At 43.6% G+C, this 24,535-nt stretch overlaps 1 protein-coding gene across 2 annotated transcripts in view; it reads left to right on the forward strand.

Moving 5' to 3' along the window:
• The window catches only part of LOC144935903 (growth arrest-specific protein 7-like), a 46,871-nt gene extending 23,465 nt beyond the window's left edge, over positions 1 to 23,406 (forward strand). The window contains exons 2-14 of one of the 2 annotated variants that reach the window (XM_078862769.1): positions 3,767 to 3,878; positions 8,933 to 9,025; positions 10,728 to 10,801; positions 13,170 to 13,229; positions 14,276 to 14,365; positions 14,929 to 15,044; positions 16,199 to 16,273; positions 18,691 to 18,769; positions 18,947 to 19,075; positions 19,875 to 19,998; positions 20,542 to 20,621; positions 20,726 to 20,824; positions 22,722 to 23,406. In XM_078862769.1, coding sequence (XP_078718895.1) covers positions 3,767 to 3,878; positions 8,933 to 9,025; positions 10,728 to 10,801; positions 13,170 to 13,229; positions 14,276 to 14,365; positions 14,929 to 15,044; positions 16,199 to 16,273; positions 18,691 to 18,769; positions 18,947 to 19,075; positions 19,875 to 19,998; positions 20,542 to 20,621; positions 20,726 to 20,824; positions 22,722 to 22,835 — 1,245 coding nt within the window. In that variant the 3' untranslated portion in view covers positions 22,836 to 23,406. The remainder of the gene's footprint in view (positions 1 to 3,766; positions 3,879 to 8,932; positions 9,026 to 10,727; positions 10,802 to 13,169; positions 13,230 to 14,275; positions 14,366 to 14,928; positions 15,045 to 16,198; positions 16,274 to 18,690; positions 18,770 to 18,946; positions 19,076 to 19,874; positions 19,999 to 20,541; positions 20,622 to 20,725; positions 20,825 to 22,721) is intronic. The other variant, XM_078862777.1, reaches the window with a different exon arrangement.
• The last annotated feature ends 1,129 nt before the right edge of the window (positions 23,407 to 24,535 follow it).

Raw genomic sequence — 24,535 nt, forward strand, 5'->3', positions numbered from 1 at the left:
TTTAATTTTCTTGTTTTGAGAAATATTTCGTATTCTTTTTGCTTGCGAGGCATGTTAGACTCGTCTCGTTCTATGGTTCTTACACAACGCACTCAGCTTTGCTTCTGTGAGAAGTTAACTTGTAAAACTATGCAAGCCAATAAAACTGGTGGCTTGTGTTGACCTCCTTGGCCACTCCAGTGACTGTCCTGTTTGTCTTCCCGCTTTGCCTTGTTTTTAGTAAAGCTGCTTAGCTGGCTTTCCCGTGCCATATCGGCAGGCACCACCACCACTACCACTCCTCCAGGGCACTCACCTCTTGAAGGAAAAAAAAGCAATCACTTAAAGAGAAAAGCAAGACGTTTGTTTTGTTGTCTGTGGTCAGCCCCCCGAGGGGTTTTGCAGGAGCCTTTCAGAGCTGTTCGGTGCCTCCAAGTGCTGAGGTTGCAGAGGGGAATATTGTGAATTTGAATTTAATTAAGATTAAGATGTAAAGCCAACCGTTTTGAGCATCAAGATAAGCGTGGGGGAAGGTTGTTTTGTGTTCCCTTTTGAAACACAAAGGTCAGTCGAGGGATTTGTGAGTACTAGATGGAAGACAACGTTATGTGCGCACACACACATCCACATCTATACAAATGTATACAACAACAAAAAAGCCCTGGTAACCATGTTTGCTTACGTTGCTGTGCTCCACTGTTCACACACACACACTGCAAACACAAATAAACAACCTACAAAATGGCAACACGAAGTTGCCCTCTGCCTTTTTCTTTGCATCGGTGGCTGTTCACTTTATTGCCGAAACGAAAGCCCCACACTATTGCACTATTGTGTTGCATTGTAAAAAAAAGCATTTTGAGCGCAGCTGGGGGTGTGTGTGTGTGGTTTTTGCACTTTCTCTCTCGAGATGACGGCTTCCCTCCTGGGCAGTGCTGGCTCAACAGTCGCGCTTTGCTTGTGCCGGCTGGCCGACTGCCTGATGATGCTGGGTTGGGTGCGTGACCGTGGATAGAGAACTGTGACTTGGCACAGGGCAGAGAGACTGGGAGGGCTGCTTACACCCCGCGCACTCTGCCTTCCTGACCACGCAACGACAGCAAAGACAAAGATCCCCCGTGTAGCCTTTAACAGACTGTTCGGGCAAGTGCTGTTCGCGAGCACCTATGAAGGCCGGCACGGCGCACGAGGGGGTGGGTGGCCAACACCACGCCCGGCCACCTTTGTCTCCCTAGCGCTGATGTTCACACACCGCACTAGGTACTCATTTTGAGGCTGAGTCGACCTAGGGGAGGCCTGTGACCGGTTCAGATAATCGTCACTGGTATTGGCCGTGAGTGGGAATTGAACTCTGATCGCCGGGTTCATAGCGCAGCGTAGCGCTAACCCCTACACTACCGCTCCCCACACACACGTGCACACACCCGTGCACACACACGTGCACACACGCACACACACGTACACACGTGTACACACACCCACACACACGTACACACGCACACACACGCACACACACGCACACACACACGCACACACGCACACACACGTACACACGCACACACGCACACACACACGCACACACACGTGCACACGCACACACACACGCACACACACGTGCACACGCACACACGCAGCTGTACGTGGTGATAAAGGAACCCTTGTCTCGCGTCCTTCCTGGGCACTTCATTATTCTTCTTCTTGCTCCACTCATCTGTGCTCACACCGCTCATGGCACTCACCTTAGAAACGTGCGTTTAGATTATTTGGCGGCTGTAAGTCATCCACGTGATGGGCCACTTCGTTGAGCTGTCATTTGTGGCCAGGTTGCTTCTGAAAAAAAGAAGCTAATAGCTCTGGGCTTTACCTGGTAAAATAAAAAGTTTAGTTTTAATTTACGTATTATTTTAGTGACTTGCTTACCTTTCGTAAGTGTTGCAGTCCTCGTCTTGGTTCTTTCGGTAATAAAATAATAAAAATAAAACATAATAAAATACAATTTGATAAAATACAATTTTATTATGTTAAATTTGTATTATTTTATTATTTCCCTTCTACGTGACTTTACCGAAAGAACCAAGAAGATGAATCCCTGCAGTCACGAAAGCTTTAAATCAAAAGTTGCACTCCTATTGTGTTTTTGTATTGTTTGTTGTAACGTTCAGACCTGCCCCTACTGGACATCCGTGAAAAAGAGCTTCATAGCCCATCGGATTCCTCGAACGTGAACTGCACCATCAAGTGCACACATTAGTTTGGTTAGAAAGTCGTGTATTGCCCAGCACTTATGAGCAGGGAAGCTGCCCTGCTGGTGTAATGGTGACCACACAAAGGACCTTCAATCCAGATGTTGCCAGTCCGCCCTCCTGGCACGGCGGTGGAAAAAACGAGCACGTCTCTTGACCCCACCTCTCTGCAGAAGTATAATTATATAGGTACGCCACAGTTTGATGGTTAGGTCACGCGTGGCGGGGTAAAGTGTGGGGGTAACTCAAACCTCTTCCAAGATGTCTGGTCAGGGTGGAAGAGTAGGCCAAATATTCCTCGAGTGGCGCGATCAAGCAATTGCAGGGCTGTGCACCCGTTCACCACTGGGTGCGCGCGGACAAACGTACGTTGGTACGTTGCAGGTTTCACTTGCCGGCTACTAAGAACTTTGCTGACAAGTTCAAATGCAAAGTGTTTTCTTAAACGTGAAAGCTGAGAGGAGCTTTCATGTACAATGCGCCGCATGATCTGGCCCCGCTCCTTCACACTTTTGTTTTCTTTCATGGCGTGGCAATTGTACTTGACTGACTTGCAGCTGTGCTCCACGTTCCCTGTAGGTTTTAGAAATTGGCTGGCCGAAGCCAAATATCGTTATTGCATCTTTCAGCATTGCATGCACACACACGATAAAATGTGTGTTTTCTCTTACAATTTTATTCCTCCAATGATTAATTGCGTCCTGTCAGCATGGCAGGGTATTAATGTGTTACGTATTAACATTCTAAAATGTTTTCAATTTGACATGGCACTCAATTTGAACAACTGCACACTTTTTATATCTTAACTTAAACAAATTCCACACCCCTGATTTTGCCTGTGGGTGGAAATGTGTTTTTGCGTCTCTATAGATAAATAACAGATACAAAATCACGCAATGTATCATTTATAGAAATATACATTCTCACATTTCGTGCCAAAGCTGAACTTGCTTAAAAGTGAAGTTGAAGTGACTTCCTGCTCAAAAGAACATCGAGGCAGTGCTCCATCTCCCTGGTTACAGCCCCGGGTCAGTGGTGGAAATTCCACATTCCTATGACAGGAGCCGGGGGGGAGAGTCTTTCCACAGGCAGCCACTGTTGACTTCCCTACAAAGTGCTCTTTATTGTATCGACCCCAGAGGGTTGATGGGCTGAGTTAGCAGCACGCAACCTGGAGTTCAACTCACAAATTCTGATTGCGAGCCTCATCGCCGGTGATGAACTGTACTACTGCGTGAGCTTTTTGCAGTTGTGCTGGAGAGCTCTCCGGCAATGCTGTTTTCTCCTTTCAGATTGTCACAGCGTGTTGTTTGGCAGGATTCCCGATGTTTTTCACACCGCGTGCCGATAGTCACCTCCTAGAGGAGCTGGGAGCGAAACTTCATGCGTCGTGCCTAACAACGCTCGGGGTACAACCCGAAAACGTCGGAAAAACTGTCTTGGTGTGTTTTTGTTAACAAAAGTTATTTTCCATAATATCGGTTTGTTTGGGTTATTTTGTTTTTATTATCTGTCTTATGCTGTTTTTTTTATTGTTTTAACAGAAGCCTGAACCAGGAGACACAGAGGAACCCGAGACGTCCCATCTTCCCGAAGGCTGGCAGTGCTTTAGCTCTCCCCAGGGACCTAAATATTACGTCAACACAAGCACAAACGGTAACCAAAGACGTAATTACAGCTCAGTTGACATACACTTGGAGGGCCTGATCTCTGGCAGACAAGGCCGTAGCCATGGAGTCAACATTCGGGGGACGAAATCTTCCAAATCTAAATTTTACAACTAATTTTCTGCCTAAAATATTAAAAAATTAACTAACACATAGATGGACTTTTTATTTTATTTTTTACAATAATGTCTAATAGTGTATTGTATTTATTACATTGCTCTGTTTTTTTCTTTTTTACCTTTTATTGTTTCATTGTATGCAATGGCAGAGATTAGGGATTAATAAAGTACAACCATAACCACAATCATATAATCAGAAATCTATTTTATAGCAATATATTGGGGGGGGGGGATGTGCCCCCCCCCCAATATATATTATAATTACGGCCTTGCTTGCAGGTAACATTGACATTATTAGCAAGGCACGACGATGCGTGTGTTGTAATGACATTTTACAACCCCTGTAATCGTTTTAATAATTATAAGCATAATGTACAGCCCTTTGTCAATCCAATGCTGGGTGACGGCTTCCCCATTGCGTGTCATCTTGCCACCGTGGTGTCCCTTTGCCACCGTTTACATTGCAGTGCATCATCCACTGCACCACCTTTGTATGAATAAAGCACACGGTATATTTGTTTTCTGGCCAGGCATTGAACTTGGCTCAATGGGTTGATAGCAAAGTGCACTCATCTGCAGCGCTGCTCCACCACCAAGAGTAAAATGGTCACTGGATCGCGCGGCGCTCTAAGATGCACTTGTGCGGCCGTCTGGAAGCCACTGGAGCTATGCACTTTTATATCGTCTATATTAAAAATTCACATCTTTAGAATTGCATTTGGTGATTAGTTTGTTGTTTCTTCCCACCCGCACCTCTGATTAGCACGGTTGGCTACGCATGGTGCGAAAGAAGTTCAACATACGTACGCACATAAATGCATTCATACATTTCTGAAATATTTAAAGGGAGCATGGTATAGATAAAGTTTAAGTATTTGTCCTGCTATGTAACATTCTGCGGAGCACCATTTGAGTTTATTTTATTTAACCATGAGAGCTCAAGAGACCAGGACAGTCTCATTTGCAAGAGTGACCTGGGTAATGCTTTTGGGCAGAGATGGTAGTGCATTCAATCCTCTGTGAAAATACCTGCATGTGTATTGTGTTTATCTTGTACTCTATCTGAAATGCATAGCAAAGAGAAGGTGAAAATTGTATATGTGGATCTGAAAATAACAGTGACCACCATTAGTCATAGCTGATGCTCATGTAATATGCATTCAAAACCAAGTATTGTTTAATTTATTTTATCCGATTTTCTAAAAGCAGCCGAATTTATCTGAAGGATATGCATCTCCATTTTCGTGACACCTAGTTTGACAGATCACGTGGACAATTAGCCCAACACACTTGTCGTGTCTTCCATTTGCTCCATAGTTCTTATGTGTTTGATCAGATTACTGAATAATTCCTCCAGATGTGTACACACTGCCCGAATTGAAGGAAGATGCAATGGTTAGAGTGCACATTTATTGCTGGCTTGAAGAAGATAAGCATGTTGATAGTCATGGGACTATACTTTCATGTTATATTTTGGGTATAGACTTTAGGTATGATAATATTGTTTTACTTCTGCTGTAGTAATACTGTGCTGAGCTTGGATTTGGGCAGCACACAATTTAGGGTTTAGAGTACATTTCCTGCATTAGGCTTGGCCACCCAGTTGGGTGACCTTCAACCCATTCACAGCAGCTTTAGTAATTGAAGTGACGCAGGGATGCGAGTCACGTTTAGGCACATCGGGCTTCTCGCATCATCCACTCGTATATGGAAAGAAAACAGTCAAGATGTGCAATGTCAGACTTACTGACTTGAAACAAATATATTGGAAGGTTTGCAACATTGCCAAGGCATATGGACACAGATGGTATGCATCAATTATGTAAATGTTACTTGTGTAACAGACTGTATTAGCCGTCTTTAGAAGAACGCCATGTCAATGCAGTTTTGGTAACTTTAGCAACTGGCAGTGGAGTCTATTAGACAGATGGGATTTTTTTTGTAACAAGGCTCGTTGATAGCCAATTGATTTTACACATCGATTCTTCAAGGGAAGCCTGACTCGATACTTATCATCACCAACCTTGGCAAATGCACTGCTGGATGAACATACCTGTCAACCCCGAATCAGTGCATCCCTGATTACAAACCAATTCAGACCTTATTGCTCACCCCGTGCCTTTATAAATCTCAACGTTCATCCTACAAATTCCCATCACAAGGGAGAAATAGACTTTTTTTGCCCGTATTGAAACGGCTGTACGCCGTATGGACCTGAAAACTCGATTTCCCTGGACAAGAATACGGGGTAAACCGTGTGGGTTGACACCATCTCTCATTGATCCTGCAGTGTAACAATGCACGCAGACATCTCACGTGAGTTTGATTCCCGGCCATGGCTGCCATCAGTTGACACGAATATATTTGAACCATTCCTGGGCAAGTCCCCCTTCACCAAACCGCACAGATCAGCACCGTAAAGTATGGGCACTTCAACTCCCCACGATCAGAGTGGTGAAGTATGGTCATTTCACCAAGCTGATCATGGGAAGATGCGTTTTATCTCGTAGTGGAACTGACAAAGGGCTGAGCTTGAATTGTTTTTTTTTAAATAGGAGGAACCACAAATTTAGGAATGCATAACATCACTTGTTTTTATATTACATTGCAATGATGTAATTTGTCAGCTGTTGCTATCAGCATAATAACATTGAAAGTGGAAACAGGCTGACTTGCGTGTGAGCCAAATCTCGGCAAGAACCTATTCATCTAGTTCTCGGATGTGTTTTTGGGCTGTACTACGCGCTTTTCGGCGCGAAGTCCGACGTTTTACACAGCCGCACAACACGCGGTCACGGCACAACCATCCATCAAAGAGCTTCTACACAGCATAACCATGACGAGTAAAACACCGATCCCTCTCTTGAGACAGACGCAGCAATGCTCCGATACGGGCAGTGGAGAGGAGGGGAGTTGGGGAGGGGCCTCCTGCCCCCGCAGTATTTTGGCCGTGGCTTGGCAACTGCGGCGTGGTTTATCGCCACGCAGCCGGCTCCTCTTCCTTGCGCAAATATCGATGGCGCCTCCGCCAGCAGCCCACGATCATTGTGCTGGCGAGGGCACGAGGAGGAAGCGGGCTGGGGGGGGGGCTGCTTCCTGTGCAGCGGTCCGGGAGGCTCGCGGGGCAGGGCAGCCTGGGGCTGGGGGCTGGGTGCCGGCCCCCACGTGGATAGATTGTTGGGTAGGGACCGGTGTTGGAGCCTAGACGGCATCATTTTTTAATTTTCTTCGCGACCTGTTAAATTACGACACTCTGTGCGGTCATCCGTAGGTTTAAAAAAAACAACACAAAGACACGATGTGGAACCCTCTTCTTGGTTCTTTCGGTAAAGTCACGTAGAATGGAAATAATAAAATAATAAAAATAAAACCTTATAAAATAATTCTCACGACGTTTCGGTCACAACGCAAGCAGCCGTCCTCAGGTGGAGAGCAGGTCTGTCAGACTCTGTTTACTCGACAGACCTGCTCTCCACCTGAGGACGGCTGCTTGCGTTGTGGCCGAAACGTCGTGAGAATTATTTTATTATGTTTTATTTTTATTATTTTATTATTTCCATTCTACGTGACTTTACCGAAAGAACCAAGAAGATGAATCCCTGCAGTCATGAAAGCTTTAAATCGAGATGTGGAACCCGTTAAATTTCATCCGGACCTATTTTATCAATCAATTTTATCGAACTGAAACTTCAAGCTGGTTTGACCAGTTAGTTATAATTTGTGACTGTTACAATAATTCTTTACTTCATCGCGTGTCACATGTTGTTTAACTCTACTGGACAGCCTCAATGCCTTTCATTAAAAGTACATTTTGTAAGATATAATTTGCATCGTTAATAGCAAATAGCTGAGGTTATAATCAATGTGAGCAATTAGAATTAAATAAGGGTACAAATAATTTATTAAGCAGCTTATCAAATGTTTAGACACACAGATCTATGTAGGTCAGCCTGTACTCATTTAAAGTAATTTTACGTTTTATTACTGCAGATGCTATTACTGTGCAGTAAAAAAAATGCTTATTAAATTTTATTTAGTTACTTTATAGCAATTTTAACAAATGAGCCTTTTACATATGTTGCAAAATACATCAGCAGATCTTCGCGAGAAGTGTTTGCGTCCGCATATTCGTAAAGAGACTGGGAAAGTGATGAAAAAACATGTGCAATCAGCGTTTTGTATTAATTTGTTTTTCTTTTGTGTGCTCGAGTCTCACTGAGATGTTTTCGAATGAAGCGTTGTTGTTACAGGGTGTTTTAAAAAGATGGACCCAATTTCAAAGCAGTATATTTCACGATGGCAACACGTTACAATTACACTAAAAGTCACAAACGGTTTAATGAGTTGTCAAGTTTTACCAACCATTTTATAAATGCTCTATGTGCCCTCCACCTGCTGTACGGACAACATCGAGACGATAGTTGAATTCGTCCCAAACGCCTCTCTTATCACGTTTTCCTCTGAGGTGCGTGTGCTCGCCCTGTGCTCTTCCCCTTACATCAACAGCCCGTTTCCTCGAATTGTCGGTACCAACGACGAATGTTCTTTGACATTGGCGGATCAAGGCCAAAACGCCGTTGAAACGCACGCTGCACTGCAATTACGGATTCAGTCTTGCTGAACTGCAGAACGCATAACGCCTTGTGTGTTGCGGGGTCACCATATTGCGAATGACTGAGGCTAGGGGCTGGTTTTTGTGCTGGGAGAGGCATCGAGCTGTAATCATTTGAAACTCTATGCCCCGCCCTTTCAAGTGGTAAGAGTTTCATTCATGGGCGGTTCGTGGTTGCAGAGATATAGCGATTTCAAATCGGGTCCATTCTTTTAAAACACCCTCTATAATTGCATTGCACTATTTGTATTTTTTAGCATCCACCTCCGTGCGAGTTTACAACATCCCCCTTTCAATCCTTTGTGCTCACAGAAACGACTTGGGAAAAACCGACTGGTTCCACCACTTCATCCTCGCCAGCTGCATCTCCTGGCCTCGGCCCAGTGAGCCCACCTGGGAAGAAAAGTAGGCAACGCCACGACACCAGCACATCCCACAATCCCCAGTGTGTTACAGCTGAACACGTGCCCTGTGTGAAACCACATTTTTTTTTCTTAACCAAAAAAGTTAATCTTTAATACAAAGCGACCGATTGTCAGGTTTTTACGGTGTATTATTTTCGCCGCTTCTCATCCATGTCGACACCTTCTATCATCCTCGCTTGTTTGTCGGATAGGGAATTAATAATTATTACGGAAATATTTCACGGTACTTATGAAAAAGTAAAGGTGCAGCCCTGCAATTACTTGCTCATGCCACTGTTGGTGGAAGGTCCTCGAAAGAGAGGGATCTCTACTGAGCCTCTCTTGCGAGTACTTTTGCCTGCATGGTGGGTGTACCCACGCTTTACCCCACAACACTAACGTGGGCGCATCCATTTATACGGTTGGGTGAACAGCGGCAGGGGGATTTAAGAAACATTCTTTTAGTTTCCACGCGGGGAGATTGAACCATTGACCTCTGGATTGCAGAGTATGCTGACCACATTACACCGAGTGTGCTAACCCCTTTTACACCGTGGCAGTATCCTTCATGACTACGTTTCATTTTCATCTCTCAAACTCTCCCAGTTAGATTTTTTTTTGGTAACAGAAGTTTTGGCCATCTGCCTGCTTGAGGGAGTTTTCACTTGTGCTGTTTGTTTAGCTCTCTCGAGACATGGTGGGGAGTGATATCGTGTGCACCAATGTGAGAAGATAACGTTGTTTTAGGCACTAGGCCTGGTCCTATGTCAACACGGTGGGGGGGGGGGTCTCAAAGTGTGTTCACTTCTTTCAAAGCTCTAAGCTGTATGCCACTATTGTTTCCCGAGAAACGCGCGCGTGTGTGCTTTGTTTTCGTCCTATATATTTGAACGAAAAAAAACGTTATGAGTTTTTTACGTCCGTTTAAACAATTTTGTGCAAATTTCGATTTAAAGCTTTCGTGACTGCAGGGATTCATAATCTTGGTTCTTTCGGTACAGTCACGTTAGTTCTTATTATTTTATTATTTCCCTTCTATGTGACTTTACCGAAAGAACCAAGAATCATTTTGTGCAACTTTCCATATTAAAGCATTGTCAGTTGTTTTTTTCCCCCAAGCCTTTTGTTGTTGTGTAAGTTTTAGACCCCCCCCCTTCCCCCCCCCCCCTCTATGTCCGTCTGCGTTTTCATTTCTGCTAATGAAAAACAAAACTATAATCTGCTCTTTGTTGAATGATCTTGACTTTGCTACTGTATATTTCGCAGTAAGATTAAAAAACATTTTTTTAAATTAGTTTCACAATGCCATGTGTGCAAATTTGAACTTACGTGTTGTTAAATTACTTGTGACATTGTTACATCTAATGAATGCTAATCACGAGTAAATGTGTTGATTAGTATAACGGCAATGGCAGAGCGATGTCCTGCTCGAGTGAGCACTGGGACCGTGCTCATCTGCCGTTCACAGCCCTCTAGAGCCAGTGGTGGAAATTCCACGTTCCTACGGTGCGGGAGAGTCCTATCCATAGGACAAGCAATGTTGACTTCCGTGCAAAGTGGTCGTCGTTTGATCAAAACCAAGAGGGATGGTGGGTTGAGTCAACCCCCAGCGAAACATTTTACCCCAAACTACTGCACTGTGGAATATTGTATCAGCAATGTATCTGTGCACCCATTCGAGGCTGACATGTCGATTCCTTTAGTTACAGAAAATGGATTTCACTCTGTCAGCTCAGAAGAGAAGACGTCCCTTAAGAAAACAAATAGTAATGACCTGGTAAATATAAACAGCACTTTACAAAACTCGTGGTGCCTCCCTTTCCTCTCTTCAATAAAGTACCGTATTCCCTAAATTATATGATGCACTTTCACCCCTGTACTGTATTTTAAAGCTAATGTTTTGTGCACATCTTATCACCCAGTTGCTGTGCACATGTGACCAGATTTATCTAACTTCACGGACACCGGGCACGCATGTTGCCTGTGCCCTTCCAAACAATCTTATAATCCGAGAATACGGTATGAATTTATCTGAAATTGCGTATGTGTTCATAAGCCGAGACGGCCTAATCTGAAAGCGGAGTATGCAGTCGGGTATGCGATTAATAAACATATCTGGTTGTGGAAGATGTTGGGAGTCCCGTTTGCAACCGGCCTGCATTGTTAGTGCGCCAGATGAAACTGAATGTGTTCGCACAACTGCGACATTTAGCACAATTAATGGTTATCAGTGGGGAGGTACACTTAGTCCTGTAGTGGCTAATATGAAACACAAGGACATGCTGCTAAGCGAGACTGCCAGGGAACTTTGCAGACACACGGACAGATGCAGCTTTCTTCCGCCCGTGGTTTCCACGGATACACCTTGTTGTATTTAGCATAAAGCCTTGCCAATGACTTCATAAGACACATGTCTAGTGCTCGTGGGCATGTACGCTTTCCTTAAACCTCCCTTGGTTTTTCTCTTAACCTTTATTATGACCATCTGTGAGTTTTGCAATGGATGATTCGTCTCCTTAGAGTCCAGGCAATCTTTTTTAGTTTTTGCTGCTTCCATGCTCCCATTGCTTTATCTGTCATCTTCAATCATTTCTGTGTGGTGTTCTCTTGTTTCTCCTCTCATTCTTTTACGTGTAGCAATTAACAAATGAGAACCCCCCCCCTTAGAAGCACTTGAAAGTAACACATGATGAATCTAGACTGTTAGAGTTAGCGGAGGAATTTTGCGTGCAGATCTCTGCAGCAAAAAAAACCCGACAACATTCGGATGAAGGAGGAAGTTCCATATTTGACTTTTGATGAAAACATGGCCTTTTACAGATAAAAAATAAAATGCTCTCAGAACAGATGGTATAACTGGTCATTGCCAAAGAAGGGGGAACTATTGTTTAAACAAAATTATAATATTTACAAAGATATGAAATACTTCCCTTCTGGAATTATTTCTCAATCGTCCTCGTAGACATTACAGACCAATTTACGCACATTTATAATTTATTCATGAAGATCATTGGGTGAAATGTTTGTTTCCCTAGCTTTCTTTCATAAAATTACTAAAATAAGAATGCATTTTCCTTGCTCTATCTGAAAGTATTAAATGAGAATGCAGTAAATTTTCGGTCAACTGCAGGTTGTAGTCCTGGTCGTCGCAGATTTGTGAAGGGCGTGGGCAGAAGCAGGTCAGACAACACTCACCGTGTGTTAGCTGTGGCCAGGAATCAAGCTCAGGTCTCCGGGTTCATAATGGAATGCGCTAACTGCTGTGCCACCGATCCACGCCATAAATTAATCGATTCTCAAATCATGCCGTGCATGTTGTGCAATGTCTTAAAGTTGTGTGTTCTGTGGAGAGAGAATTTGAAAGATAGAGATGAACAGTAAAGTGACGATTTATAAAAAATAAAATAAATAGTCAATTGGTAGATATAGGAACCCTTTAAGGCAGGAGGAAGTTCCATACTACAGTATATTCTGTTTCAAAGAAGCCAATTGAATTAGGACCCATGTTCACAAATGCCATTCTTACGTGGGCCACTGCAGACCAAATTTCCATGACCACTAAATCTGTGCATTCACATGTGCATTTGAGTAATATACTATTCCTGTTACATCTCTTAATTGGCGGACATATGAAGCAAAAATGTGGTCCCTAATTCAGGATATTAAGTAGTCATTGAATGATGATTCATATATTTTTACTTGCTTCCTTTTTTAGACGAAAATAAAAGTATGACAACTGCCCCTTAATCGTTATAACATTCCAGTAAAGATCTTGACTGTCCTGCCCAAAGGACTAACCACTAATAATTTGCTATTGAACATAATCACAACTTGCATGTGATTAACTAAGTCTTTAAAATAGCCACACATTCAAGTGATTGACTTACATTTTGTCTTCAGTGCAACAAAGCGTCCTTGAACAAGCTCGCTCGCGACAGATTAAAGTGATTCATGCGTCACACACCCTGCACAAAGGAGCAGATCTCACCAGTCGCCTCGTACATTCACCGTGTGTCATGTTACTTTGCTGACGAATGTTTCCCCTCTCTTCGGCGCCTGTGACCCATCATGATCGGTCTCGTGGTCTCAACTCCCCACCCCCGCTCCCGCCACAATACAACAACGTCCTTCAACTCGCTTCACAGCACCAAGGCCCTACCCCGGACGTTCCTGCCCCCAAAAAAAGCAAATTGACCACAATAACGGTGAGACTCATCGCCACGCGGGCATCTGACATAAGTCAACTAATTTAGACGGAGGCATTGGGCCTATTAGGATTCGTAGCACCTACTCACTTTGCCCAGTTTGTTTCACTACCCACCTCCCTCTGTGATAAAAATAAATAAATCCACAAACACATATGTAACCTATTTGTTGATGTAATCTGTGCATAAAATTCTATATTTGTTCTTGATTTTTTTTTCTCTCTCTCTCCCTCCATGATGTTATGCTCTGGCAATGTATATTGCTCTGAGTGTACCACGCTGTGCGGATGGTGGGGGGGTGTGTCACCAGTAATGTGTGAGGAATGTCTGCGTGGGAGGATGCAGGCCATGCACAGCTGGCAAGGAAAACTCTTTCTCGTGTCGGCTGGGGGGGGGGTCCTCCTCCTCCCCACGTCCTCCCCACCTCTTCTTCCTGCATTCTCACCCTTCTGGCTGATTTGTTGATTTGTGACGACGGACGGGTGCTTGGGGGGAGACGTACGTGTAAATAACCAAATGGCGCTTGTCCTCTGTTGTTGGAGAAGATTAATGAAGAGCAATCCATCCAAGGGATATAAAGCAAAGGGGAGAGATATCTCTTCTCCCTAACCCCCCCCCCGATGTACAGGGTGTTTCAAATAGATGGACCCGATTTGAAATCGCGAAATCATTGAAATTGGGTCTATCTTTTCGAAATACCCTGTATTTTTTTTTTGGGCACGATGACCCACGTTCCACTCCACTTGCTGGGAGCTTCTGCGGGAACTGAAACGTCGGACGCTCATGCCGAACAAAAAAATGCGGTACAACCCAAAAAACACATCGCAGACGTGGACAAGACAGCCGCGAAAAGATACGCAGCCGTAAAATAATCGGGAGTTCAATCATCTCATTCCTAAATGGGAGTTCTGATTCATTCGTTGAATTCTGTACCTTTATTAAACACAAAAACCCTATATTTTTACGTAATGAGATGATCCGTTACACTAAGTATTGTTGGTGCATGCCGGCTTTTGTGAATTGGTGAACCGACTGTCCTGTTTCAGACTAACTGCGTCACCTTCCCTGGCTCGGAGTCAACAGCTGAGCAAAGCCTCCTGAAGCCGGACGAGTGGAGCTACTGCGATCATTTCTGGGTCCGGACCTCACCTCTCGTACCTCTGATGTGCAACTGATCGATTTAAATACTTCCATCTCAATTTTTTTCCACCTACTCTTTAAAACTCCGCAATTTTGATTTGAGTACGTCAGCAGTTTCAAACGCTGCGGGACTCTTAAATGTGTTTGTGTGTGTGTGTACGATTTACACACACTTTTAAACTAGGCAATATTTATGTTCATAAAGAAATAATGTATAGTATAGCATAGCTTAACACAGTTGTATTTACTTTATTAAGTTAATAAAAAAACTTTAGAGAGTGACATGTTTTTTGCGGCTCCAGATCTCACCATTTCTTGGAACCTACGCAGCATCGCAAACTTTAAGAGGCTGCATACCAACAAGAGGCGTTAAAAATACCTCGTATAAATAATTGCAGCTTAAAGTAAACATCAAAATGCTTTTGTGGGAGGAAATTGAAAAAATATTGTTGGATCCTTACACGTCACCCCCCCCGACCCATTGACCTGCTGGCGGGTGATAAAGTGTCTGCGTGTGAAAACGGCGCCTCGTCAAGTGTTTGTGTTCTTGTCTCCACAGGCAGACAAGCTCGATGCCCACAGCAAGAAGGCGACATCTGGCTTCAATGTCCTGTTGGCGAAACAGATGAAAGGGCAGCAGATGTCACGGGAGATGGCAGAGTTCATTCGGCAGAGGTGATAACGCGAACTGGAAAGAGAGCCAACAAGAGGCTAAATAAAAATCCCTTGTTGATTGTTAGTTAAAAGAACTTTGGGTGCGCTCTGGGAAACTAACACCGAGGAATCTTTTTGAACATCAATTCTGGATTATGTCACTGCCTCAAAAAAGCGTCCAGTCTAGACAAGGAGCTGTGCTCGTTTACCCCTCGGCTCCGCTGAAGTGTGACAGAACAACTCTAAAGCTGCTTGCAGAAATCGTGCTGCGATTACTAGGAGGGGGGGGGGGGTAATGTTTTATGGATTTTTAGAAAATAGGAGCTTTAGTTATTGCATGTATATATGTGTTATGGAGGAGCCTTATTATCATTGCACGTTTGTGCTTGTTTCTCATTGAATTTGATTAAAGTGTTCATAAAAGCACACATGCACTGGACATGCATCCACGTGCACGTGGATACTACTTGTAATGCCAACAATATGAGCACTTGTGTTCACCTGGGCTGCAGGAGTTGCATGTTTATAAATGTACTTTCTATTCTCGAACCTGTTACGAGGTTATTAAAGCAGGTTATATCTATTAAAGGTTATAAATATATAGCAAACTAATGCAGCACATTCCTCTGGGTTTTTTACACGTGTTTAACTGCTGTCTGTCTTCAATGCAGTTCCCATTTGCTGTTGGAATTTGCGGAATTAAATTTGTGGATCATTTGCCAAACATTTGGCAGCAGCTTGTCCACGTGATCCAACGCTGTCTTGCATCTGGCGAGTGTAAAGACTGAATGGGTTTACACGGTGGGACGTGATACATGCCTTTAAAGCTTTGGATCACTGATGCGTGCGTAGGCTTGCGAGTGATCTGCTATTACCCATCACCTCGTACGTTTATAAGCAGAAACCATCACTCTCTGTCTTTGCATGCACATCTGCTGCTTGTGAGAGTTTACAGAGTTCAAGATGCATCACCAATAATTATTTATCAATGTATGGCCATTACAACAACAAATTCATATAATGTTTCCAGAAAATAATATTGTATGCAATGTAAGTCACTGATATGTTTAAATATTGTAGTGTCCAAAAATGACTGCATTTCAAGTTAATTTGAATTGCGTGCCTGTACGATTGTACCTGCTGTGCATCTGCAATTCAAAGTTTTGTTTTACCAGAGTAAAAATCGAGGAGGAATACGCAAAGAGCCTATCAAAGCTGTCACAATGTCCCCTGGCGTTGCAGGAAGAAGGGTGAGCATTTTGCCTTCCACACCTTGAAGTTTGTTTTTTTAAATTGTCGACGAATTTCATTGATGGTTCAACATACTGCAGCTAACTCTGAGACGCTTTTCAACAAAGAGTTGCGGGCGAATTCCTCACCCTGGTCTACATCTCCGCCGTGTCTTACCGCTCGTGTGTCTTTCTACGTCGTCTTCTTTCCCTCCAAGTTCTCAATCTTTGCTGCCTCTGTCTGTCCCTCCTCGTGCTCACTCCACGCTTCCGCTCTCGTTATCTTCTCGCCCCCCCTTCACTGGAACAAACTTCCCCTCCATATAAAGCAGTCACCTTCGCTGACTCGCTTCCCCCCCTCACTCAAAACGTACTTATTTTGCCGAGCTCACCCCACGACCCGCTTAATCGCCCCCTCATAATCACCACCGTTACTGTTCCCTCTTCATATTCTCATTACACGGCTATCACTCATTCACCCCATTCATTCAATCCATTCATCATCATTTACCGTCATACATTTTGTGCCAAATTCACACATCACAGATTCGCCCCCATTGCTTCTTCCCATCAACTTCATTCACCTCAACTCCACCATTACATTCACACACATGCTGCTGTACCGTTGTTAATTCTTCGTAAAGCGCCTGGATTAAACACTCCTTTGGTTAAAGGCGCTTTATAAATTCCCTTGAGATGATAAGATGATGGCACACGCGCTCTCTCTCGTGTGGTGCAAAATAAAACAAGGGCGTGCGTCGATTACGGTAATTTCGCTTGTGGCGTTTCACGAGTGGGTGGGGAATATCTCATCGGCCGAGCTCCGTTTTTTTTCGCGGAGTTGACGTTCGTATTTCGATTCCAAAAGTGTGTGTTGTTTTCCTGTAAAGTGATCGTTGGAAGAGCCTGTGAGTCATATCCAGCACAAGACACGATGACCCATTTGTTCACTTTGTGTAATAGTGCCGAATTCCCAAAGTTAGTTCCGTAAAAAATATATAATGAAATATCTAAAAAAAATAACCCAACCATTTCAGTGATGGAGGGGGTGGAGTGGTAGGGCAGAGTGGTTTGCAACACTGAACCGGACGGTCCGAGTAGAATTTCTGGCCATAGCGAAAGCCAGTGTCTAGCGTCATGGGATACGGTTCTGGATATTCCCCCACCGCTTAACCAGCCCGTTCTGACAAGCGTGGTGAAGTATGGTCACACAACTTCCGTGGTTTGACAAAGAGGGCTGCAAGTTATTATTATGATTAAAGTTATACCAGCGATGGCTACGTGAAGCAACAGAGTCACACATTGAGTTCTGTATAAACGACATGGTCTCACGAGCTGGTTAGTAAGCTGTAGATTTGCGGTTGGAAATGCAGCACAGAGGTCACGGTGACCTCGATGTCTCAGACGTTACTCCAAATTAACCTTTGACTGCCGTTAGAGATGTCTCTCTCAGCACATTGACCCTGTGACCTGGCAATAAAACAAACCTACGTAGTGCAATAAACGTCTGCAAGCAAGAGTAATCTGTAACGTATGTTTGAAACAGGAGAGTGGTGTCGGCGTGGTAAATCTCGTCTGGCCTGTTTGTTTACATATCGCTGCGTTTGTCGAAGCAAAAACACAAGCGCAGTGCTTCTTAAAACGAGACGGGGCAACAGCGGAGGAAGAGAAGTTGTTGAGGAAATGTGCCGGTTGTTTTGTTCACTCGCATGCAAAAAATGCAATGCTCATCTATTTGTTTTCATCAAGACAGCATACGTTTCTAATTAAGCATTTTTCACTCGTGGTTTCACATTGCATAATGGTTAAGGCAGTTCAAGCCTTGGCCAAGTTTCTTTGTAACACTGCTTATGCAGCGGTACAGCATTTCCTCGTGATCTGCGAGGGATACGTTCTGGAGATGTTCGTGAATAAAAAAAAATATTGCAGTTAATGATATTGGCCGACGAAAACGTATCTTATATCGCATCACTTTGTCATCATTTTATCTCATCACTTTATCTCATAATTTTCTCGTGTCACATTCTCTCTCATCACTTTCTTTCTCTTTCTGCAGCCGTGTAGAGTTCCAGCCAAAATCACGGGATAGCAAGTTCGTGAATAACGAAGGAAAATTGTATATGGCATTGCAGTTTAACACGTAGGCATTCGCGACCAATATTGTCCATAAGAGTTTTTTTTGGGTTAGATCGCATACATAGAAATGTTTGGGTTTACTCTCCAACACACCGGTGTGGCGTTCTAATAACGAATTGGTATGTTTTATTTACGTGACAAACCTTACTAATTGGCCATGTCAGGTGGTAGCGGGTTTAACGACACATATTTACGCGATCTAACCCAAAAAAACCTGATATGTTGAGCAGTGGTGTTTATGCCTAAACATGTATGTGTGTGTTATTTGTTGAATGCTCATGGTGGTCATGTTTTATGCACAGCACCCTGGGAGAAAGCTGGGCTCAAGTGAAGATCAGTTTATCTGCAGAGGCAGAAGTCCATTTAAAGTTTGCTGCCAAGGTAAATGTTTAAATCCTACAACTATATAAACAATTGTTTAGAAAATATAAGCCACACAATATTTCCGTTAATACGTGAACAACATGAAGGTGAGAGAAAACTTTAATTATTTCAATATATCTTTTGTAATATCAAATGATTACGTGGAAATTCATCTCATGCCCGTGTAATTTCTAGCTGAGTAGCGAGGTGGAAAAGCCACTCTTCGGCTACAGAGAAAATTTTGGAAAAGAAATGCGCAAGAAGGAACACCACATCGCCAATCATCGGAAACTGCTTACTACGCGATACAGCTCGGTTCAAAAGGTAACTTACACACGCCGTTTCATGAATGCTGTGTCAATAAAATTTAAGAGCAAGACTACTTCATGAATAGTACATTTGAAGTAAATACATATGGCCATTGCACTCACATGTTTACCATCTCCTTCCTGCAGTTCACCCCTGCTGTGTCTGTCGTGTTTTTGAGTTTTAACTTTGACATCAAAGTTTTGCATTTGCCGTCTTCTGAACACATGAAACCGCAGAACATATGAAACGTACATTTTTAGAAATGAAAATGCTCTACGAGTTATGAACACTGGCACACAGCACAGCTAAGGTTTTGTTTTGCAATGTACGCTCATAAATTCATGACTATGAGGATAAATTCTAATCTCTGTCAAGACACATGAAGAGAATGTAATTTTGGCAAGACCTGCACACAAGTGGGATTTTGAGAAGATGTCCTGTTGTTACATCCTTTCGGCATTCAGCTGTGTCGTCTGGTAAACACTTGACACATTGTGCTGCTGAGCACTACAGAAGCATAAGATGAGAGCCCCAGATGATTTACTCATCCTGATTAGTTTCAACGGCAGACTGTAACAACCCCTACGCATTGAAGAAGGTAGCAAGTGGGTGTCTGAACACCTGAGGAAGGTGACAAGGTGTTATAACCTGCTGTTGAAACTAGTGTGGAATCAGCAAATCTTTGAGGTCAGCACTTTTTCCTTCTGTCGCATCCAGAAGCACACGCAATCACATATCCGATGGTACTTAAAAACAAATTCCTTCTACAACCCATCATCATCATCGGTCACCATCACCTGCCTTCCATTCACAGGCCAGAAAGGTTCTTGCCAAACGACAGCGGGAACTGGAGATGAAGGTGAAGCACAACGAGATCAAGCCTTCCAACAAGGCCGAGGAGGAGATCATGAAGGCTCGGATGAGGTCCACTCAGGGCGGTGAGAGAGGGCCTTTGCACCGAGTTGGCGGCAGGCCACGCACCTGGGTGCCATTCCCCGGGGAAACATATACGTCGTATTCATAATCAACGTTTTTGGATTAGATCGCGTTATTTATAAATGTGTCGTAACCCTCCACCACCCGACACGGCCAATCAGCAAAAAAGTGTCACGTTGACAAAAGACAAATAGTTCACTGCTTTAGCCCACCGGTGTGTTGAAGCGTGAAACCACAACATTTTTCCGATGATGCTGGATGCAATTACCAGCGAAACGTCGTACTCAAAAATTGTAAATGTTGTGGTTTCACGCTTCAACACACCGGTGGGCTAAAGCAGTGAACTATTTGTCTTTTGTCAACGTGACACTTTTTTGTTGCTGATTGGCCATGTCGGGTGGTGGAGGGTTACGACACATTTATAAATAACGCGATCTAACCCAAAAACGTTGATTATGAATAATATTGGCCGCGAAAGCCTACGTGATATACGTCGTATGTCCACAGCTCGGTTTTGTCCCTCCCTTTTATTTTTCTTTGAACAGGCGACGACCTCAAGAAATGCGTGGACCTGTACAACCAGGCTCAGTTCCGGTGGTTTGAGGAAATGGTCACTTCATCGCTGGTACGTTAGTACATTTACGGGGGGGGGGGATCCAAGCGCGGTGCATGGGTGGGCGGCACTTACGGTCGGCGTGGAAATTAATTAACTTGTGCTGGTTTTGGCAGGAGCTGGAGAGGCTGGAAGTTGAGCGAATTGAGCAGATAGAGCAACACCTTAACCGCTACACACAGCTACGCCACGAGACGGACGTGTTCAACCAAAGCGTAAGTAGCTCTGGAACCGCTCACCAGACCACGGTGGAAAAATAAAGTCAACAAAATGCATTCAATAATATTGCCCTAAAGTAGAAATGTTATGTAATAGGGGAGTTTGCTCACGGTTCATCTTCAGAGCAGAACACAGTGGCAGCGTGACATTTAAACATAACAGAGTATAGAATAGACCCAGTGCATTTTGACTTGTGCAATTCTATAGTAAGCTGACAAGTGATATATTTCCTCTCATTAGCCATGCCTTGCACTGACATTTTAGAATTCATGGGAAATCTTTCTTTTATTTTCTAGCAAACACTGCCTTGAATTAGACTCTGCATGGCGCACAAAATTACAGCTCAGTATGCGATGAAATATGGTCTACTGCAAACACAACGCCATAAACATGATCCGTCTTATAGTACACCCAGTCGGCAATTATAGGATTTATAAACAGTGTGCTATTTTGTTCCATGAGCCATTGGTTAAAAAAAAAATCTTCGTTTTGATGCTAAGTATTATTCCACTCAATATTGTACCACGTGACGTGCATCAATAGTTGCACAGTATTATAATGGAGATTTTTGTTGTTGTAATAACTCGTTACCAAAGGACAAAATCCCGTTGCTTCTTTTTATACGGTTCTAGAGGTGAAATACGCATATTTGATGTTTCTATGGCAGTTCATAGGGCCTTGGCAAACTCTGTAAAGTATATGAGTGCACAAGACGTACTGGTGGGTGGGGGTGGTAGAGGAAGAGAGAGAGAGTGAGTGAGAGAGGTTCGTCTAAGTTTGCTTTCAAATTCCAGTGAACATCGAATATGTAGCCAGTCTGTGCTATTTCGTTATTGCCCTTCAAGGGACCAGCGTCTGTCATAAGTAGCCAAATTGTGGTTTGTACGTATGATGTTTGGCACGCAGATGCTCGGTGTTTTGCTTCACCGTCTGTTGCTGCAATCCAATTTTTTCATGAAACAGTATAAATTTTCATGATATGAAGATTGTCGTGATAGTAGTTTTCCAATACCTTTGTAATTTGCCTTGCTTTTGTATAGTGTTTTGTACTACTTTGTCAAGAAGTAATATTTTTGACAAATAACGATTATCACAATCGTGGATCTTGTATTGTACGATATATCATAGTATCGGCCGTATCGCAGTAAGTACCCTTGTATCTGTAGGTTGCTGTTTATGCCTCCAAGGGTCTTCCGTATTGATTCTATAATATGTAATAGGTAAAGCACTGGGAAGATGGCCTCTCAAGCGAACTGCTGAGGAAGAGTAGCATAGGTGTGCAGACTGCCCTTTGTGACACCATTATACAAACGTCTGGTCCACAGGGTGGGTTCTGCCAGATTGTAAGCATGGCCTGGTGGTCCCCATTTTTTAAAAGGAGGACAGCACTGTTTCGCTGGACAATGGGGGCTAAAATAGGCGTGACACAGGCTCGATAGAGAAGAGACGGACTGATGTGGAGATGACTGGACTTGCTGATGACTGCAAGATCGGTTGGAGGCAGTCGCCCTCCAACAACAGCGAAGGGTGGAGAAGCGACGCTCACAACAACGAGCGGCGCGCCGCCGGGCAGCTAAAGTGCAGCAGTAGGGAACACAGGTGGTACAACTGCCGGGTCAACCCATGGCACCTGGGTTTGTGCCTTGACCTGCAAGCGAGCCTTCGACACTTCACGTGGCCTCAAAGTGCACCTAGCCCGGCACAAACGCCATGGTGATGTCACCGCCGGCCGTTGTTAATGCGTGTCGAGATAGCTGCGTGGAGACGGCTGCAACACTCGTCTGGAATAAGCGCCCGTCCTCGCACGAGCCGCCCTTTGCCACGGATGCAACGCAGCAGCGGCAATCTCATGTCACCTGGTCGTGTGTTTGCTCTTGGATTGTTTTTTTTCAGACGATGGAGGCTGTAAACCAGTCGCTGCAGAAGGTGGACCCAAACAGAGACCGTGAGCTCTGGGTGAAGGACACCCGGACGGGCAGCGTTCGCCCGGTCGACATGGACTTGTGAAATAAGGCGCTGTCGACACGGTTCTGATTAATTTTTTTAAACGAAGTTGACTAATATAAAATGGAAAGAATTGGATGGCGGTGGAACATGACGTGCAATGGTTATGAGGCACATTGTTGGAAAGTGCCTTTGAGGAAAGCCTGTACATTACACCCGTTTCTAGATACTGTTAAAGTGTTAAGTATTAGTCAATGTTATGCATCGGTGGTGATTTACATACTTACTTTCTGAACAATAGTAGGTATGAGTTGCTGTGTTCATCTAGCAATGAACTCCAAACTACCACATTCTGTAGATAATGTACTCATAATGTGCTGTTAAATATTATATAATTGTCTTTTAAAGTAGCAATGTGTTTACATGGGTCTTTTTCCTGCAACTGTGAGTATTGTTTTTAAAATGCCTTTATTGTATGACGGTTTGTGATGCAACTTTCAAAATAAATACTAGTTCTTTATATCAAGTAGGTGATAATATTGTTCAAAAGTGATGTTGCATTAATAGATAATACATTCCTAAATGATGGCTTTGCACTGTCTTGTTTCTGTAATTAAAAACTTTTTTTACGATGTCGAAAGCGTTTAAGAAAGTGGCAAGTGCAAAATATACCTTGTGAACATTTACATTATTTTGTGCAGCTCTTGTTGGATTGCTTGAGGTTGGCATGTCCATCATTTATGCTTTGAAACCACCGATTGAATGAATTATTTAGTTGTGTGTGTTTAAGGAGTGGCAGGCAGATAATGTTATGGATTGACCTGTTCCTGACAACTGTCTGTTGCAGAGGATGGAGTTATGTGTGTATATATCATCTTTAAACAAGGTATATCCGTCTGAAACATTTTCCCGTTGACCATGAAGGTGGTATGTCCTTGTGAGAAGCTAAATGCTGATTTGTCGCTCGTTGTGCAGCCAGGCTCATGTTTAAGGGTGGCGGCTGCCTCAGTGCGGTTCAGGGTTCATTTTTATTACTGCGGCGCAAAGCAAAGTTTGCAACAATGTATGATAATGCAAACATACGCATACGCTTAAGTAGAGTTTAGACCACCAGCGTACCCCATTCACTCCATACAAGGGAAGATGAAAACCAAACACATGCCAATATTGCAGCATTGAAAATAAGTCAACAGTATAGCAACATTTTCTTGGTTCTTTCGGTAAAGTCACGTAGAAGGGAAATAATAAAATAATAAAAATAAAACATAACAAAATAATTCTCACGACGTTTCGGCCACAACGCAAGCAGCCGTCCTCAGGTGAAGACCAGGTCTGTCGGGGAGACAGCGTCAGACGCTGACGTCGTGAGAATTATTGCCGAAAGAACCAAGAAGATGAATCCCTGCAGTCACGAAAGCTTTAAATCGAAAGTATAGCAACAATTGCCAACCACGATCTGAAAAAGCAGGAGATATAAACCTTGTGAGCAATAAAAAAAATAATCGCTGCATTTGCCACCAAAAAAGGAAAGCTGAACAAGTCAAAAACTATTTAGCATTTGGAAATCTTTAACAATATAATAGTTTACAAGCTCCCCCCTCCCAACTTTCTGTGTCAACAGCCGTTATCGAGACTTAAGAGCACAAAGACACCCAACTGAAGACTGACAACACACAGCCCTGGCTGACGACTGTGGCAACACACAGCCCTGGCTAAAGACTGTGGCAACACACAGCCCTGGCTGAAGACTGTTGCAACACACA

This window comes from Lampetra fluviatilis, chromosome 1, assembly GCF_964198595.1.
Source record: "Lampetra fluviatilis chromosome 1, kcLamFluv1.1, whole genome shotgun sequence".
NCBI lineage: Eukaryota > Metazoa > Chordata > Hyperoartia > Petromyzontiformes > Petromyzontidae > Lampetra > Lampetra fluviatilis.